The following is a 21152-nucleotide window of genomic DNA, read 5'->3' as shown; positions in this document are numbered from 1 at the left end:
TTTGTAGTTAGGACTTTTTAAACTAGTCAGACACCAGATTTGGTGTCAATTACAAGACAAAAAGGTTTTAACATAGTGCAAATAAAATTCAAATCAAATAATTTTGTAATCATTTATCTTTTCCTGCTCAATTTTGGAATAATGCTGGGGTGGGGATTAATTCAGGAGAATAAAAATACTACATGAATGAGTCTAACATGGATGGATTTTAGAAGTCAAATGAACTAGTCAAGCGTATGTTCACCTCAGCAGTTGTTTCTAATGCAGGTTCTTAAGTGTGTCCATTTTTGTAAATTTGAGAACATGTGTGTTGGAGATATACCAGCGGATAGACACAGCTTGGGATAAGAGGCGCTTTTGTAGCCTAACTTTCAAGCAACATAAGTTCACTTTTTAAAGCTGCAAAGTATGCAATACTTGCTGCATATATTCAATTCATTATATGTATTATTTAGTTTATTCCTCGTACCACTCTGCGAGGTGGGTTTTTATTTATTCTCATCTTAGAGTTAAGGACAAATTGCTTTTAAGTAAAAACTCAGGTTCGTATGGTTAATATATAGGCAAGTCATGATTAAAACCTGGTCAATAAATCTCTAAAACCCCAAAAAGTCCCCGGAAGGTGTTTTTCTTTCAATTTAGGAATACAGATTATTATAAAGAGCAGCAATCCCATGAATGGACATTCAACTGGTAGCATCAATTAGGCAGATATATGTTACTTTAAAATTTCCATGTATGTATCCGTTCATTTAAAACACTTAGCTAGGTCCCATACTAGACAGTCTGAGGATTTGATAAAGATTTAAATAATAGCTCCAATAATCATGAATTATAAATTGAAAATACCTATTAACACCATACTGTGTACGAATTTGGTATCTAAAAGAAACTGTTTAGAGAAGAAATAAGACATTAAACTATTAATTATATTGTATATGACATAAATGAGAAGTCTGTCTCATGTGAGCTTTAGAAGTCAAGGACATGAGTTAAACAGTCTATCCTGAAACATGAAAGGAACTCAGTACACTTGTTTAGAGCCTTTATAAAGAAAAAAACTTGTTTTTCTGTGCTCACAACACTTCTCACCGAATGTGTGAATTTTTCAACCAAGTGATCCTCCAGTTCTCTGAGGATACCGTGTTTCCTACAGTTTAAATCGATTTGATACTGATCACTTGGAGTTCACACAGATCTCACAGTTTAAGGGCTAAGCCTCCCAGAACTGCCCCACTTCTCCCCTACTTTCAAGCCATGAGCCCCGGTTTACCCACATTTCTGTCCCACTTGCTTACAAAATGATGGTTCCCTCAACTTCCTTTTTAGTGGCTCACAAAATGCAGGAAATCATTTTACTTGCATTTCCTAGGGGTTTTTTTAGAGTTACTAAAACGATTCAAAATACCACACAGGTGAAGAGGTACATGGGGTGAAGTCTAAAAGGATCCTGTCCCTGTGATGTTGGGGGCACCACCCACGATCTAGCCTCACATAGGGATGTGTTAGTTTACCAACTGGGACACTCTCCAAACCTCTTTGCTTAAGATTTTGGAGGCTCTATTACATAGACATGGTTGATTAAATCATTGTCCATTTGCAATTCAGTTTCCAGCCCCTTTCCTCTCCCTGCAAGCTGAGGTTTGGGGCTAAAAGTTCCAGACTTTTATCATACCTTGCTTGTCTTTCCTGCTCCCAGACTCATTTTGAAGCTATTTAAGGACTAACCACCACCTGTCATCTGATTAGCATACACAAAGACACTCATCCCTCCAGAAGGTCCAAAGGTTTTAGAAGCTTTAGGTCACAAACTGGGGACTAATACCAAATAATGAAGACCTAAGACAAAAGATACTCATATTCACTATAACACTCAGGAAATTAAAAAGAATTAGGAACTCCATGTCAGAAGCCAGTAACAGACTAAATATACATTTTCCAGGATGTTATACTTTGATGGTTGCTTTAAAGGAATGAAGTCCAATATATATATGAGTCTTCTTAGGAACTGAAAATCTATGCCAGGAAGTTGGGCATGACTTCACAGAAGATTAATAAGGCCATTTGATTTAACATCATCTCTCTCTTTTTAAAAAATGTTCTACCACAGGCTCTCCAAAAGATGCATCGCCCCCCAAGATTTATTCCCCCAACGATCATGTGGTCTATGAGAAAGAACCAGGTAATTATTAGCTGTGCTACTGAATTTCAGTGAGAGTCTCTTAATTACAAGAAGTGAAATGTCATTTACGTTAGCAAAAGACAACAAAGAGCTATTAGAAAGAAACGCAGGAGTTTGAAACGCTGTTGGCAGGAACCAAGGCACCTCTAGCGATGAGCTACTTCAGGGATCTCATGGGCAACTCTGAGATTCTTTGCCTCTCTCTCAGCATTTGCGCCCTCTGTCTTCCTCTGCTGCTCAGTGATTTCTGCTTGATGTGGACTTGACTTTGCACAGTGCTGTGCTTTATAGAGACATGGACACAAGACATCTTTAAGCTTCTGCTCCACTGTTAAAGGGCAGAGGGTGGGCCTTGGAGACCGCACTGTGTCTATCATAGGAAAAAATGATTACAGCTATTTCACCTCATGCAGAACACTGTCAAATGTTTTTTTATAACATCCTGAGTCCCCTGTTAGTTTATATAGTTTTTTAATCTAGATAAATATCAATGAGAAATAATTGTCCTGACTCAAAGCCTCACACTTGTTAAATGAATAAAAACTAGTCGAAAATTTGAGCATCTTCTTTATTGTATCCTTTATGCTAAATTGAATTTGGACACAATGAATGGTATAAAAAAGCATTTGTTTAAAGTATACTAAAGATAATAGAATCAGTGACCAATATATTGATATTGTTGTTATCCAGTTGGAGAACACCACCACCAAAACCAGAAAGCAGTAAACTGTGTTTGCAAGTATGATTTGCCTAGTTTAAAAAAATATAGAGACCATAGTAGGCATCTGCCAACCACAAACCAACTGAGTTTGTTAGATTTAGCTGTGGTGTTTTATAGGAATGTGACCATTCTTTCACTGTCAGGCTTAACTGTTAATCTTGATCATAAAAAAATTCCTGAATTCACCTTCACTTTATCTTCCTCAGTGAAACAATGATAGAGAAAACTGGAAAGACCTAAAAGCCCTGTCTTAGGATGAGGACTAGAATATGACCACTCAGTTAGATAAAGCTAAGTTCTAATTAAGGTGATAACATGATTTATCATCTAAAGCTAGACACTTCTGGAGAATGAAAGCCTTCAATATTAATAGATAATCAGGAAAGCATGAATAAAACAATTTTTCTAGGAAAACTGAGGTGGGAGATCTCATCCCAAATTCTGGCCTACTATTTATTAACAATTTGACCTAGACATATCCTTTAACGTTTCTAAGTTTCAGCTTTTGCTTTAAAAAAATCTCATAGTATTTTATTAAGATTAAATAAGAACATTAACAGATGTAAATATTTTGCAGAGTTCTCAGAGAGTGTATTGCTGCTGCTGTTGTTTCTCTCCCTCTCTCTCTCTCTCTCTCTCTCTCTCTCTCTCCCTCTCTCTCCCTCTCTCTCTCTCTCTCTCTCTCCCTCTCTCCCTCCTCTCGGCATTTCCCTCTGAGAAAGACAGCTTAGAATTTCTATTTCTAAGTTCTCTCTAAGCTTATTAACTAGCCTGAGCATTTCAAGATGAGGCCTCCTTGGCCAGTTCTCTCGGTGATGGCATCTTCTGTGGAGAGAAGCAGAGATCTGGAGAATCTTTTCTACAAAACTTTGCTTAGGAAGGAATTAAAAGAGAAGAGCTGTCCATAGAGCTTGAGCACTAAAAAAGATATGGTCAGAGACTTTTTGAACAACTGCTGCTTTTTTGGACCGTATTTAGATTATATTAAAATGGTTATTCTAGTAATTTTATACAAAGTTATTGACTTTTCCCTGTTTTTGGTTTTGTCCATTTGTTTGGTTGCTTTTAGAGTGAGGTATGGTATATTAACTATGGTAGTCTACTAGAGAATTATATCAATATAACCAACCACGTGAAAGTTACAAACGCATGGGTTAACTTCATCTAATTTCTTTTGGTTTTTTTTTTTTTTAGGAGAGGAGCTACTCATCCCTTGTACAGTCTATTTTAGTTTTCTCATGGACTCTCACAATGAGATTTGGTGGACCATTGATGGAAAAAAGCCTGATGACATCACTGTTGACATAACCATTAGTGAAAGGTATTATAGCGGTCTGCAAAGAAATGATTAACTTTTGCCCTTCAGTCTAAGAGACTTTAATATATACTAATGGATGAAAATAAAAATTTTGCCCATCATTCACAAAAATTGTGAAGATTTTCAGGTCTTTAATGGCTGTATTCCCAAAGCATAGCTACTTTACGTGCTATCCGAGAGCTGTATGCCAGCTAATATCTGTTAAAGAATTGAATTAGAGGGCCGGGGATTTAGCTCAGTGGTTTCACTGTCTGCTGTGGAAGCGCAAGGACCCGAGTTTGATCCCCAGTACAAAAAAAAAAGAAATGAATTAGAATGTCCTGCAGCTTCACCATAGTTTTCCTATCATCCACGATTGGTTTAAGCCTAGTAAAATTCCCACATTTATGACACTCATTTGGAAGTAGGTGGAATGCCTATCCTACATGAATGAGAAGGTTACAGTGTAGGGTTGTGAATATGTACGTGAAAGTACTTGTTAGTTTTTGTCACAATCTTGGAGTACATGCCTATGTTTGTGTGCCTCAGAAAACTATGTTTAATTATTATCGCAGTGTTCATACATTTCCTATTTTCTTCCTCTGTAAATACATAATCATTTTTTAAATGTTGACTAAATACCTTTATGTTTTGAAAATCTTATTTTTAAAATGGTTGAGTAGTGATATCACTCACTTATAAAATAACAACCTCAGGGCATTTTATTCTTAAACCTGAATTTTTAAAAGAAAAGTATGAGTTTTTAAAGACATAATATTTCTCTGAAAATGAACTACAGCATTACCAAGAGCAATTGGTTCACTGCAACTATTAACAAAATTAGTAGCTAATCAATTACATGACAATGGGATTCTAAAATCTTAAGCTTTATCACCTATTTACAGATAGAATTCAAAAGCTGTTTATTAATAATACTTTCAGACTTTGTGGAGAAATTTAAAAATGTTTACTTTGTATTGGATACTTAGCTGCTTACCAGGCAGGTTTTATAGGAGGTAACAATGATAGAGCAGACGTTGCAGGATAATATGGTAAGCGAGGTGACTCAGAAGGATTGGGCAGCACAGGAAGATTGAAGAGGGGATTTAGTCAGTTTTAGGGGATTTAGTCAGTTTTAGGAGATTTAGTCAGTTTTAGGGTTCAGTTTAGGAGCTTTTTAGATGGTACATTACCAAAATGAGTATTTGGGTAGAAATTAACTGGACCAAAAAAAAAAAAAGGAGAGAATTCCTAGTATGGGAAACATCACATGCAAAGGCTTAGAGGTTAGAAAAAAACATATGCAAAGACACAGATGTTGACTTTCCAAAGCTGAATTACTTTTTGCAGAAAGGAATTTACGAAAGATGTGGCTAGCGTGTCCGAGAGAAGGTTACCAGTCACTTCAGGAATTCTCATCTTTGAATTTCTCATCCTCGTAGTAATAATGAATCATAATGAAATCATGTCCTTCCTCCGTGCTATGATTGAGACATGTTCTCAGTGTTTATCAGAGAAGGAGAGGGAAGCCTAGGTTAAACCAATCAGCCCTTAACGAGATTTGCAGGACTGATACACAGTAAACCTGATACAACACAGAACCTGGATACAGTAGGCTGTAGGAATAGAGTAATTCAAAGGGATTTTAAATCTTGATCTTAGACCCAAAGCACTTGATCTTTGACTCACTGCATTTGGGTATATTTATTTTTAGTTTTCTTGCTCTGAGCCATTTCTTTTCTTTATAGTGTTAGGATTTAACCATGACCAAATACTCTGTGTTCAGCATCCAAGCTTCTGGAATCACTGAAGTGCACTGAAGCTGCTACTGTGAGATAATAATGACACCTACATCATCATTTCTGAAGCTTTGTTCATATACTTATCCATACACATATTCAGTCTTCAGAATTCTTCAGTAAATTAATATATGCCATGCACCATGTAGCCATTATAACCTTCCTCTTCTGCAAAACACGAAGCATGGAAACATTAGTTTCTTTGCCCAAACTATGTGGCTGTAAATGGGAAAATCTGCAATAAAACTTAAGTGGATCTAATCACAAAAGATTCCTTCTAAACCAATACAGCATCGTACCTCAGAAGTTTGAGACATTTTGCTTTGAAGAGAGCAGTACTAAGAAGCTTTAGGCACTAGGACAGTGTGCAGTATAGATGGTGAACAGCAGTATCAATATCTAGCTGTTCCCTTTTGTGGACATTGTGTTACAGGCAACACTGTGTAAAGATTCTGTTTACCCTCTCATGGGGGTTCTGTGGCTGCTTCTTTGTCTGATTTACATTGCACAGCCCTTGAGTCTCACAAATGCTTTGATTTTCTTTCCCCTTTCTCTAGTACAAGTTATTCTAAAACGGAAGATGAAACAAGAACTCAGGTCTTAAGCATCAAGAAAGTAACCCCTGAGGATCTCAGGCGCAACTATGTCTGTCATGCTAGAAATGCCAAAGGAGAGGTTGACAAAGCAGCCGTTGTGAAACAGAAAGGTAATGGATGCCCCCGGCAGATGAATCTCTGAACTCCAAATGTAACATGGTGAGTAGGCGAGGAGACACTGAGAACGAGAGGGCGCCTGCCCTTAGCACAGCATCTGACACGTAAGAATGAGGCCAAGTTGAATGAAAACTTGTGAGAGAAGGTTTCCATCTACATGAAGAAAAATACTACTCAAAATCGTACTTTTTTTTGCTATCTTGGGGATTGAACTCAGGGTTTTTGGCATGTTTTGCAAGGACTAATGAGCTATAGCCCCAGCCCCTCAAAATATTTCTAACCATATTAATACTTTAGTGCCTAAATGTTGCTTAAAAATACATACGATCATAATAATGAAGCACAATTTTATACCTATACCGTCATGAAAAATAAAAAGAAAATATTCAAAGCTGCCAAGAATATACCAAAATTGATAGTCACCTATTGTTAGTAAAGTATGAAGACACTCTTAGAAATCATTAATGGCAAATTTCAAGAGTCATAAAAATGAATTTATATCTGACCTAATGGTTTTGGAATTTTCCTGAATAAAGACCAGATAATTATATACCCATTAATATGCTTAAATAATTATAATAATGAAACACAGCAACCATCTAATTGCATAAAAGGAGTTAAGTAAGATATAGAATGCTAGTTCTCAAAAATACATATTTTTAAGATATCATTTTAGATACCCTGTGTCAATATTTAAGATTTATAATGTACTACCAGCTATAATTGCTAAAATGAAAATTAAACTATGATTTTAAATGTTGTAAAAATGATTTCTATGTTAATATGACAATATTCTTGTATAATAAATAAAACTTATGAAGCTTTCTTGTGTGAGCGGTTGCTCCAAAACAGACTGTCTAAAGATCTCTTTGGGTCTCTCCCCTAACCCAGAATCCCAGTCAATCCATCCCTGTCAGAAAGTGTTTCCATGGTCTGGCAAAACCGTAAAGACATCATCACACTTGCAATCAGGCTGTTTAGAACCATCCTGGATCCTAGAATTTGACAGAGCTTAAAACATTTCTATCAAAAGTGTAAGAAAACTAGTTTATAATTGTTACCTCTTGCCCTGGGACTGAATCTTTTTTAAAAAGCTGATGAACCAGCAGGATACATCCAAACATTTTATTACAAATGAAAAAGAAATGAGCAAGGCTGGACGTGTGTATGCCTCTTCAGAAGCCTTGGTTGGTTTGATTGGGATAAGTCATTGCTCTTGCTCCTCAGAAAGCATGCTAAAGATTGATGTACATGGTTTAACAGCTTCCCAGCCTCAGTTCCTGAGAACCGTGCTGGGAATGACTACAGCCCTCCACTGCATCTCCTGAACCCTAGAGTTCAGAGACGCCTTTGAAATTCTGGTTTTTGTATATCCTAACATATGACCCTGGTAAAGTCACAAAATCTCTCGGAGCATCAATTTCTTGATATTCAAAGAAAGCAAAATAATGTCAGTACCTCATCAGGTTGTTTGAAAGTACTCAGAACAGATATTGTCTATCATAATATATATTAAATATTAACTGAATGTTACCCTCACGATTTCCACAAGGTTTTCATAGGCATTATTTGACAGAGGCTTTTATAATCAAATGTGTATCATTATACTCTAGGTTTAACAAAATCAATCAGATTTCTTTTTTTGGCGGGGGGATACCAGGGATCGAACTTGGGACCTTGTGCTTGCAAGCAGATCAGGCACCGAAACCATTGAGCTAAATCCCAGGCACTCAATCAGATTTCTTTATCTCAGGAACCCTTACGGTCTTTAACATGTTAGCATTTGGTGGGGCTCTCCATAAGGTTTATGATAGGAGGGTGTTTTCAAATATATTTCACTTAAGATTTCTAAAGGATGGAACATTGTGTGGGACACCTCTTCTAAGGCATGTATTCTGAGAAGCAATTATGGAAGATGACATAAATTATTCTCTTATTGTCAAAATAAAAAATCAAAACAGCCAAGTGAAATATTTTACGTAGGAGTGAAGCACAAGTCTGCCACCAGAGCCTCCCGAGCAGCTTCGCTGGCACAGAACCCCCTCTCTGAGTGTAGTGTGGACAGCTGCAGGGACGTGAAGGGAGGTGTGGACCCAGAAGGCTGGATGAATCGTGCTGACATAGGGATGTTTTTAGGTCCAGTGGTACCAGAGGGATTGTGGCTTTGTTTGCTTAGCTTCTGGTCTGGGGCAGCAAATGCTGAAATTCAGAGAGAATATCTGAGCTCATATCCCTTCTTTATATATACTAGTCCTTCCCTGAATTCATTCACAACACATTCCCAGTACTTCATCAGAAATAAAAGGGGAAAACACTAGGATACAGAATCAGAGAGATTTACTGATTAAACTTTGTTGACAGCACAATTTAGTCAGCTAAAGCAAAGTATAAAAGAAGAGGGAGTTAATGTAAGCATGCCAACTGTGCAGTTGTTTTATAATATGAGAGTGGTAAGGATTAAGGGAAGGTGTATGTTTAACTTTATGAGAATCTGCCAAGCCTGTTTTCCTAGAGGTTATATCCATTTACACTGCCTCTTGGGATGTACATACACTTTGGATGCTATGCTTCCTCACCAACTTTTGTAGCTATCAAATGTTAAATTTTAGCAGTACTAATAGATGAGTACTGGTATCACACTTTTTTTAATTTGCATTTTTCAGATACTAAGTACTTTTTCATGAATTTACCAGTCATTAATTAATAATTTTTTGTAAAGCATTCATTAAATCTTTAGTCCATTTTGTTATTGGGTCATTTGTTTTTAATTTAATAGTAATAGGCCACACACATTTTGAATGCAAATCTTTTGTCAAACATAATTTTACATATTTTTATGCAGTTTGTGAATTCATTTTTTGATAAAATTTTTTAAAATTCTGAAGTTATTTTATCAATTTTTTCTTTTATGTTTAGTTGTTTTCTAAATCTTGTATTAGCAGTTTTGCCCACATTAGGTTAGAAATATTCTGCAGTTTCTTCTGGAAGATTAGTACTGTATTTTCCTATGATCGCTTTCAAAATATATACATGATATAATATATCAAGAATCTTGTCTTGTTTTGTTTTCCCAAATGATGTTTCAAAATCATGTTGAAAAATCATTTCCTTTTTTTCTTTCATTATTTTGAAAACCTATTTGAAGTATAAGTTCCCCGGTTGTGTTCTGTGAATCTCTTTGGCTACCATTAGTCCAGTATCTTAATTAGCAGAGCTTCCAAGTCGTCCATATACATCCTACTGCTTTTTTCCCCCCAGGAGTGATTTGACTATTTTAGGGATCAGGTACTTTTTCCGCTTGTTGAGTGATATGTTTTCTGGGGTTTTGCTTCAGACTCTAGCAAAATAAAAATTTGTCTAAGTATTTACAATATTGGCATAACTTTCTTGTTACATCATTTCTTATTATCATTCTATGTATGCAGAATTTTCAGTGAGTTTTCATTGTCATTCCTGATATTAGGAATTTGTGTTTTCATTTTTTGTTCTTTATTATTAGCCCCAATTTTACTGATTTTTTCCAACGAACATTTTTTCATTGCGAAGTTATTTTGTTATTACATTAGTGTTATCTTTATTACTTTCTTTTGACTTACTTTGCATTTAATTTGTTTTTTCCATCATAAAATGAAAAGTACAATAATTGAGTTTATGTAAAGCATTCAGAGCTATGAATTTCAAAAGATTTACTTTAAAAAATTAAGGAAGTGTATTTTTATTATAAAGAGTTATGCTATCTTCAAATTTTCCCTTTCATTTCATTTTATCCCATGATTATTTAGAAGTATGCTATTTAATTTATATATATGTGGTTAGTTTCTTGATCTCTTCATTAAATGGAGTATGAAATTTTATTCTAATTTCACAATTGACTTTATAGTCACCCTTGATATAATATGATACTATATAATGCTTTTATATCTAGGTAATTGAGATATAGCTGTTGACATAAAAGGTCAAGGAGAGGGCTTCCCTGGCTTGAGAACCATCTGAGAAAACTGTGTTGGAACAGGAGAAACATGGATTTGGGCTCCAACAGAACTTCAAGTTCTGGCCCTGGTTTTCACTGTGTATAAACTGGTCTAAGCCAGACTTTTCTCTTCCCAGCTCCCTCAGAGAGCAATGAGGAAATAGGTAACAAGTACTTTGCATGGTGCTACATACTCAGTTCTGATTTCTGATTTTTAATTTGAGTCTGTTGTAAACACAGGCATAGTCAGTATGATTTCATTGCTTTTAAGTATATTGAGAGCTTTAAGACCTTACATATTGCCTGTTACAGTTACTATTTCCTGAGAAAGATATAAACATTTTGCAGATACTGAGATGGTGCTCTGTCAATGTCAGCTAATCCAAGTGGTGTCAGTGTGATTTAAGTCTTCTATCATCTTACTAGTTTTTTTTGTCAATAAACTTAGTCATTTAATAATTGAAAGAGAGAAAGATTTCATTGAAATCTTTATATATGATATGAATTTTTCTTATTTATTTTCACTTCTGCCAGTATTTGTTTCATGTACTTTGGAAATGTGTTACTAACCATATATAATATTCAAATTCAATATCTTTTGATGAATTGACTCTTAAATTATGAAATGTCTATTTTCTGTAATACTCTATGGCTAATTAATTTACATTTTTCAGCTTTATTTAAATTAATGTTTACATGGTACATTTTTCTATCCCTTTGTTTTATCTGTCAGTCTCTTTGTATGTATCATGTAGATCGTATTACTGGATCTTGGATTTTAATCCAATCTTACAATGTCTGCCTTTTGATTCAAATGTTTAATATATCTATCTTTTTTTTTTTTTTTTGGTACCGGGAATTGAACTCAGGTCCTTGCGCTTGCACAGCAGGCGGCGAAACCACTGAGCTAAATCCCTGGCCCTATATATTTATCTTTAATGTAACTATTTACTGGCTTTAATTCTTACATATTGCTATTTATAGTTTTTTTCCTTGATCGATTCTTTATTCTTTTTTGTACTTTCTGAGAAATTGGCGGTTTCTTAGTATTCTATTTCATCCTTTCTTATTTTGCTTTATCTGTTTATTTAGTTTTTGTTTTGTTTTGTATTTTTATAAAATTTTTTATCTAGAATTTAGAAGTATTATTTGTTTTGCATATATTAAGAAGTACCATGATATACTGTTAGCAGTTTTGCTTTACACTTATCTTTTAATGAAGTTAAGAACTGCGAAAATTATTTTTTAATCATTTGCATTTTTTCAATTTCTGGCACTGTGTATTGGTAGCAACATTTTAATCTCCAGAGCTGTGTAATATTTCTGGAGGTGCACATCTGCTGGTGGTAAATCTTCTGAAATTGTCTTATTTCATTTTAAGTTTTATATCTGAAACTTTGTTAAGGAAGTTTTCAAATGCATGGAATATTTTAAGGAATTACACAGTGAGAAGTCATGACCCTACATACATTTTAACATCAAAGTTTTACCATTTTTATCTTTATCTTTTTACACACACACACATATATTTATGTATTCATTCTGCTTTCCATCCATCAATCCATCTTATGTTTTTAAAACCTTTGAAAGTAGTCGTAGACATCAATAAAGATATTGCCTCAGCATCTTGTCATTAAGCATCTTGTCATTATTAAGCATCTTGTCATTATTGAGAATTTTAATACTCATTTATAGTACTTTTGGTTTTAGGTAAAACTTTGGTAGCGTAACAAACTGGATAACCCAAATGTGCTGTACAATGTGATAATTTTTGACAAATGTATATATCTGCATATCCTAACAGCCTGTCAAGATATAGAATATTACGTTCACCACAGAAGATGCCTTCCTGCTCTTTCCTTTTACAAATTAATCCCTGCTACCCTCACCCCCTACCACTGGCAACAGAATAGTTTGAGTTTTTTTATATAGCATCTTTTTTTTCTTTTTAAGTCATTTTATTGGTACATTTTAGGTATACAATACATTTACATTTATCATTGGGTACTTGTACCTGTATATGATGTATCTTGGTTCTTATTTTTTCCCCATTACCTGTGCACCCTTCACCCCCTCCACCCTTCCCTATTTACATAGACTTTATTTCCACAATATTTTTGAGTTTCCTTTTCAGAATAGATTTTTTTCTTCCTCTAAAAATGTATATACATAGACCCACACAGAATGCACTTGAATGTAGGGAAGGCACAGAATTTAGGGTTCTTTGAGTGACCAGATGTTATTAATATTCATTCATTCTAGTCCATATCAGTCATTGGCTCCTTTTGTTTACCAAGGAATAGTTACTTAAAAGAATTATTACAATTTGTGTGTTCACTTTCTAGGTGGGGAACATTTGGCTTGTTTCCAGTTTGGGGTCTCTTAATTAAACTTTCTGTGAACATTCTCATCCAGTTCTCTTTATGGACTTTTGCTTTTTACTTCTGAGGTGAAGAGCAATGAGCTAGTGATGAATCGCTAGCTTACTGTTATCTGAAACTGCTAGATCTGTCCCCAGTCATTGGTTATTGCATACTGTCACCAAAAAATAGATGCACATCTTCACTATTTGACACTGCCCTGTTTGGCTTTAGCCATCATGGTGAGCATACGGTGGTACCTTACTATGGTTTTACTGTCATTTCTCTGATCACTAAATACTGAGCACTTTTTCATGTGCTGATTGGCTATCTGAATGTCTTCTCTTGGGTGTGACTGAATATTTCACCCATTGTATAATTAGATGGGTTATATTTTCAACATTAAATATTAGGTGTTATTATCATCCCTGGATACCAGCCCTTTATCAGACACGTTTTGCAAATATTTTTTTAATTCATTAAGTTTATTGGTACATTTTAGCTATGTAATATGATGACATGCATCATTGGGAATCTGTACCTTTACAAGATTTAACTTGGTCGCCCCCCCATTCCCCTGTCCTCCCTTCAACCCCTCCATCCCCCTCTATTTACAAAGACTTTGTTTCCATTTTTTCCTTTTCTCATATTTATTCCTTTCCCCTCCGCCTCCCTGTTTGCCTTCCCCTTTGGACCTTTTCTTCCTATTTCAATTTATCTATTATACATTTTGATCCTTATTTACATTTTCGCACTCTGTCAAATGCTATTTTCTTCTTTTTCTGGACATTTTATTGTATACAAAACCTTAATTTTGAGGTGAGGTTTATATTTCAAAATCATGAAGTTTCACCATTTGTTGAGGTCTGTGAGATATCTCTATTTCTTTATTGATATGAAGTAGGAATTAAAGTTTAATTTTCTTTTCACACTGATGTCCATTGGTTCCAAAACAATTTGTTAGAGATTTTTTTCCATTATGCTGTACTGATGGTTCTGTTTATATTTTCATTGGATGTATAATTTTTGATTGAAAATTTTTTGTTTATCTTTTTATTCTAGCTCTTTAAAATGTTATTTTCTCCTGGCTAATATGATTTATAAGGTGAATTGGACAATTTTTCATTTTGTTTATTATTGTTTCCTTCACGTATGTCTCATTTCTTGTTCTGGTGGCAAGTTTTGGGATTTTTCTCATTACTGGGTTTGAACAATTACAGTATCCTTAAGTAGGCCTAGATTTCTATGTATCTTATTTATTAGCCTTTCCTGTTCTGCAAGTTTACATTTTTCATTTAAATTGAAAAACTTTCCATCACTGTTTCTTCAAGTATGTCATCCTGCCTCTCTGATTATTTTAGTCCTACAGTTGTATTTATGATATACAGCTCAGTAGTTTCCCACAGATGACTGACATTCTCAGTTTTAAAATCCATTTTCATTTGTTTTTTTCTCTCTGTTTTGGTAGCTTCTAGTATCTGCTGATAATTTATTTTGTAATATCTAATGTGTAGCATTTTTTATTTCAGAAATGCAGGTTTTAGTTTTTTAATTTCAATTTTTCCACTGACATGCTTCTGTTGATATTTTCTATTTGCTCTTCACAGTGTTCATTGAACAGATACATTTTAGTATACGGTTTAAAGTATTAATCTGGTACTTACATCATCTTTGCCAATTCTGGGTCTGTTTCTATTTGACAATTTTTCTTCTGAATGTGGATCATATTCTTCCTTTTTTTTTCCTGTGTGATCTCCCATTGTGGACATTATAGATGCTGTATCATTGAATGTCTGGTTTTGTAAGTGTTGAATTTTATTCCACCAATTAGTTGGCTTTCTTTTTTTTTTAATCATCGCATTTATTTGTGTAAGAGTAGCTCTAAATGGCCTTTCCTCTAGGGCTAGATTGCTCCTACTTACTTGTCTCTGGTGTGTCCGGGAAGCTTGACCAAGGCTCTTCCCTCTAAGTGCTCTGGGTTCAGCTCTCTCCAAGCCTTGCTGTGCTCTGAGAATTCTTCAGCTCCGTGTTACTCTCTGCCTGACCTTGGAGAGTATCGCCCTAAATTAGCACAGATTTGCACTTGCCCAAAAGAGTCATGATAACCCATGTACATTTCTAGAGTTGCTTTTGTATACAGTTCTTTTCTCTGTGATACCCAGGCCAATGAATTCAGTTTAACACAATAGCGTTGGACTCTGATTTTTCTCTCCTTACCTCAGTGCAGCCACTGTCTTCTTTTGGCTTTCCCCTTTCTGTGTCATAACCCAAAAAAGTGTCTTCAGGCAAAAAGCCAGAGTGATTGTGGGGCTAATCATTTTGTGTGTTTTTCCCCTCAAAAAATCACACTCATATGCTATATCATTTGTCCAATTTAAGAAAAGCCCTTATTTTAGAAATTATAGAAAGAAGGCTAATCCAATATCACTTTCTCTTCTATGGACAAAAACTGAAGTCTGCATCATGTAAGTTGTAACACACTGTAGCCAATTCAACCAAGTCTGCAAGTCAATTTGAGTCCTAGCTCTCTTGTTAACCAGCATTTAAATAATGTGTACTCTTTGTTTAAAATTCAAAAAAACGGTCATTGCTGCAGTTTCAAAAATCATAAGGAAGTGCCCACAATGTAGCACTGAGTAGCCCCAGGTTCTGTGGCAGGGAACACTTTAAAGTCCAAGCAACTGGCATTTGGTTGGAAGACTCAATACCTAACAAGATTCTAATTGCTACAGTGAAGATGAATAACTGAGATCTCCAAGGAGGCAGATGGGTGTAGAACTAGAACGCAAAGTGAGGTAGAAATTAGACATGAAGTGTTGAAAAGTTTGAAGTTTATAATCTGGAGACAAATTTTACTATGGAACTGCAGAAGAAATGGAGGAAATTCTAACTCAAGGAGTAAAAGCAAGCATGTGCCTCCATTTGGCTATATCCTAAATTAGATTTGTAGTGAAACTAATGGAAGAAGGATGGAGGGAGTCCATTTTGGTCAAAGTGCTGCACTTGTCTTCAGTTGGAAACCCTTTGGTCTGGTATTACATCAAGGTAAAATCATTACGCCAGAAGGCCAGAGGTTCCAGTCAGGGAAGACAGAGAATGTAGGCTGAGGGACACCGTTCCCTGGAAGCTACACCTGCAAGCTTTGTGCAGCCCTTTTTGCATATGGTTCAAGCATGTGGAAGAATCATACTGGAGTATCATTTATCTTAAGAGTCCAGGAAGTTAAATAGCACTTGAGACTCCTTAATATCAAGATGGCTACACAAAATACATTCTGTATCTGACACATAATATAAAAGCCCCATTGGAAATGAAATAGGAAGTAGTAAAATGAATGTGGCAGAGGGAGATTTATGAGGGTAATCTATCTCCTGGTCATTAAGGAAGATGTCGATTGACATTTAGAAAAAGCCCATTTCAGGTAAGTCTAGCCAAGGACCTTTCTTAGCCCTTGCCTGATTTTGTGCAGATGGACAAAGTGTCCATTCAGAGACAGCCCAAACTGAGCAGATAATGAAAATAACAGCAGGATTAGCCCAGTGTGCTGTTAACATACTAGGTACTCAGAAATTCCGGAGACACAATGATTTTTATGTCAGCTGCCTGAATTGATCTTAGTAAATTCTCAATAACTACACTGATATTGGTTCTGGGAGCATGTGATGGAGTCTTCTTATGTTGAAGGACCATTTCTCCTGGAACAAATACAAGAGTACCCAAAAATTTTGCACTGCTACGTCTCAGGCTATATCCGGGGTAGGATTAATATCCTGGGTCTGGGATAATGAACTGAAAACCCTGTAGTTTGCCCTTTGTTCAGAGATGGTCAGGTTCAGCTCTGGGCTGTTTACTGTTTTCTCTACAATAAATTATCTTCTAAAGGACATGTTTTTCCCCACTAGTATATAATTAAACTTTAAAACATATTGTGAAAAGATCCCTGCACTTTGGAGAGTCTCAGCAGCTATCCCAGCTTTGAATAAGAACCTTCCATGACTTGTCTTAGCAGACACAGCATCTACGCTGTTCCAGGTGCTCAGACCACCTTAACTAAGGTCCATCCCCTGGGGAAACCTTGTCCTTCAGTCACCTCTCCCACATTACCTCTATTTTTAACATTCATCGCTACTTAAAATTAACATATTTATGGCCTTATTTACTTACATCCCTGCGTTGTAATGTTAACTTCCAAAGTTCAGACACCATTTCTGTTGTATCCACCATTGTAGAAAATAACAAATGTCAATAAGTAATTATCAAATCAATTTATACCTAATGTGAGTCACTCCTGCTTCAGATCCAGCAAATCTTGTGTTTTATCTTGAAACTCATAAATTTTGTTACTACAGCTGATATAATAACCAGAAGTTTCTGATGCCTAATCATGCCTAGGCTTCTTTTAACATCCCAGTAGTGCAAAGTTTTATATCTGGAAATGTTAATTTGAAATACTGCATGTTCTAAGGGTAGCATGAATGAAAAGTCTCCACTTGGAAGACTATGAATAATTTAGTGGAGAGTTAGCAGGTGGAAAAGCAGGCCTGCAGACAAATTACAGTGTACGAGCAATGATTTAATAAAATTATAAACAAGAGGAATGGGAATTTCTACTGGCAGAGCTCAAGTTACAAAATTTTGTTCTATGATACCTCATACAAAGTAATGATATTTGAACATGAACTTGAAAACTAAAAAAAGAAAGGATAGGACTATTCCAGCCAGAATCATAGCAGAGCAAAGGCTTGATATTAAATATTCCAGATGTTTTAAAGGAAAATCTAAAGGTAAGTAAGACAGGAAAGTGGCCCATGATTTGGTTGTAATGGGATTTCTTACAGGGATAATGACTTAATATCTAGTTTTCAGTTAAATCAAAATTACTTTGTTCTTTCTGATAGTTAAAAAAATCTGCTAAGGTGTCTTTGATTTGAAAATAAGCAGTTATATATGGAAATGTGTGCATAGCAAGGTTCTACAAGTCAGTCTTTTGAATGTGTATCTTAGAACTGTCAACATGGGGGATCCTTCCAGAGCCAAGCATGCTCAGCATTTGATGGATGCCCCCCATTTCTGCCCAGAGAAAATAAAGAAAAATAAATTAAATTCCTTCCATATGACACTACACAAACTACAATTAATGGAAACTCACTAAAAATTTTACTCAAGTCAGCTGCTCCAACAATTAAAATTCTGCCAATATGATGAGATTCTCCAGGTAGAACTTTTGGAACCCCATCCCAATAGATGGTCAATCATAGAATGGAATGATACTATTCAAAAATAGTTTTAAGAAGATTTAGGTAACAAATTGTGCATTGAATTAGCCATCCTTCTAAATCCTTCCCAATATTAAGATTTTACTTAAATTTGTGTATCATCAAAGTCTATAAATCTCATCCCATGACAGGTGCTAGACACACACACACACACACACACACACATGCACACATGAGTAAATATGACACAACCTAATATTAAAAAATAGACCCTAAACTCTACCATGTTAACTGTTTGTTTATACACAGAGGTCAGTTTCATGATTCAGCCACTTGGCTTTTCCAGTTATTATAGGGTGATGTGTCAACATGATCACTGAATGGAAATTAATTTGGTTTTGCTGTTTTATTATTTCTTTTGGTAGCACCAAGATACACAGTGGAATTGGCATGTGGTTTTGGAGCTACAGTCCTGCTGGTGGTAATTCTTATTGTTGTTTACCACGTTTACTGGCTGGAGATGGTTCTCTTTTATCGGGCTCATTTTGGAACAGATGAAACCATTCTAGGTAAGGAATGGGAGTTTAATGTAAATCTCCTCTATTGTCCTTAGAAAATATTCACTTGATAAAACCTAGATTAACTAGAAAATTCAGTTCAACCTTTATTATCCAAAATCTTTCCAATGTATATTGTCATCTTTTTGTACATTGGTGTGTCATTTAATCTAGATTTGCATTGTCCAAATGGAAAATAAAATGCAAGCCATATGTTAAGGCTTGTTTCTAGATGTCCCCTCAAAGCCTCATGTGGTCATAGATGGGGATTTTCAGAGGTGGCTGGATCTAGAGTTTGTGCTGCTGGGATCAAGGATGTGATGCTGGGATTGATTCAAGGTGTGATGCTAGGATTCAGGGTGTGAGTAGCCTGGGTAAGATATAAGGGAAAAAATGGCTATTGTTGTGGCTTGTCACTTGTTGCTTGCTGCTTGGATGCCTTTGCTGCCTTCTGCCTGCCATGAACTGTTTCTCCTCTGTGATGCCCCTCTGCCATGCCACCATGCCTTGGAGTCAGCCAATTATGGACTGAAACCTCTACAAATTGTGAGCCAAAATAAACCTTTCCTCCTTTAACTTTGAGTGTCAGGTATTTTGTCTCAGCAGTCAGGAAAGGTAACTAAGATACCATGTGTTTCTAATGCCCACATTAGAAAAAGTAAAAAGAAACAAATGAGAGTACTGATTTGATTGTGTATTCATATTGTAATTTCAACATGTAATTGAGATTAAAAATTTAATAAGAGACATTTTACATTCCTTTTGGCATGAAAATACTCAAAATGTAGAATACATTCTATTGCATACTTATAGTACGTCTCAGTTTACACTAGCTCTATTTCAGGTCTTCAATAGTCACATGCTTTATGGTATCTGTATTGTATGGTGCAAGTTCACACTATTTATATTCAAGAGTGATCCATCAAACAGAAGCATCTGCATCATCTGATAACAGAGGGAAAATTTTAGATCTAACCCCTACTAAATCAGAACCTATATTTTAGCCATATTCCAGATGATTCATGTGCACATTAAAGTTTAAGAAACAGTGATCTAGTGAAAAAAGAATGCCTTTCAATGGGAAAGAAGCATTTTTTTAATATACAGATTCTTAGGTCTATCCCATAAGGATTCTAATGCAGTAGGCTTTTGGAACAGGCACATAATCTGTATTTCCAGTGACTTGTGACTTCTATAATTAGGCAATTTGGGGAAAGATTATTCCATTGGATATAAGTATATTTTAACTGTAGTTCTTTTCATGTATAATTTAGTCTCTTTTTTTTTTGGTACTGGGGATCCAACTCAGGTCCTTGCACTTGTAAGGCAGGTGGCGCAACCACTGAACTAAATCCCTGGCCCATTTCATGTATAATTTAAATACTGTCAAAAAGTCTTACTCGATTTTTAATTTTAATATAGTGTTGAATGATATACTATGATAGGGAGTAGGAATTTTTTGCATGGCATTAAATGCTAGCACATACAGTTTACATCCTTGTTCTGTTATTCACAGTTGAATGCACCAAACCTCACTCATTCTCCACTATAGACTCAACTAAATGAGATTAGATTAGGAGACTGTATAAGTCAGCTTTCATCTTACTGGTACAAAATACCTGACAACCACAACTTAAAGGAAAAGAGGTTTAATTAGGCTCATGGTTTCAGAGGATTCAGTTCATGTTTGACTATCTTTAAGGTAGGAACATCACGGTGGAGGGGAATGGTGGAGCAAAGCTGCTGGCTTCCAGGTGGCCAGAAAGAAGAGCCCCCAGAGCAATGAGGGATCCAGGGCCTAGATATAGACCTCAAAGCCACACTTCTATGACACACCCTGAAGTATGCTTTACCAAGTCCTTAGGGAGCTCCTAAGCTAATTAAGTCAGCAGTTAAAGACACATCAGATAAAATTTGAATTTAAATAGCCATTTTGCCTGGAGACTGTCACCAGTGGAAAATCACATTGAATCTGTCACATAATTCATGCTTGTAAAAAATAAAACTGTCTAATATGCAGAAATTAGATTTAAGAAAAAAGTAACACTATTAATAAACTCCTAATCTAAATGGATCTGTGCTCCTTTTGGTAGATGGGAAGGAGTATGATATTTATGTGTCTTACGCAAGAAATGCTGAAGAAGAAGAATTCGTCTTACTGACCCTCCGTGGAGTTTTGGAGAATGAATTTGGATACAAGCTGTGCATCTTTGATCGAGATAGTCTGCCTGGGGGAAGTAGGTATTTCAAAAGATGCCATTCTGAAAGGCAAAGATGATCCTCAATTTTGGACCAAATATGAGAGTCATAGCTTATATTCGCAACTTTGGATATTTA

At 35.5% G+C, this 21152-nt stretch overlaps 1 protein-coding gene across 8 annotated transcripts in view; it reads left to right on the top strand.

The window, feature by feature from the left end:
• Il1rap (interleukin 1 receptor accessory protein) overlaps positions 1-21152 on the top strand; it is a 129658-nt gene that overhangs the window by 92607 nt on the left and 15899 nt on the right. For all 8 annotated transcript variants that reach the window (XR_001183428.3, XR_001183431.3, XR_015441027.1 and 5 more), the window contains 5 exons: positions 2111-2182; positions 4098-4224; positions 6557-6705; positions 18684-18827; positions 20909-21052. Coding sequence is in view for 4 of the 8 variants with exons in the window: in XM_087186704.1 (XP_087042830.1) it covers positions 2111-2182; positions 4098-4224; positions 6557-6705; positions 18684-18827; positions 20909-21052 (636 nt within the window). In the remaining 4 variants the exon portion in view is untranslated. The remainder of the gene's footprint in view (positions 1-2110; positions 2183-4097; positions 4225-6556; positions 6706-18683; positions 18828-20908; positions 21053-21152) is intronic.

This window comes from Heterocephalus glaber, unplaced genomic scaffold (assembly GCF_053883595.1).
Source record: "Heterocephalus glaber isolate CG9 unplaced genomic scaffold, H.glaber_assembly_v1.0 deba00001504, whole genome shotgun sequence".
NCBI lineage: Eukaryota > Metazoa > Chordata > Mammalia > Rodentia > Bathyergidae > Heterocephalus > Heterocephalus glaber.
Note: the sequence above shows the minus strand (reverse complement) of the source record. Positions and strands in the feature narration are given on the sequence as shown.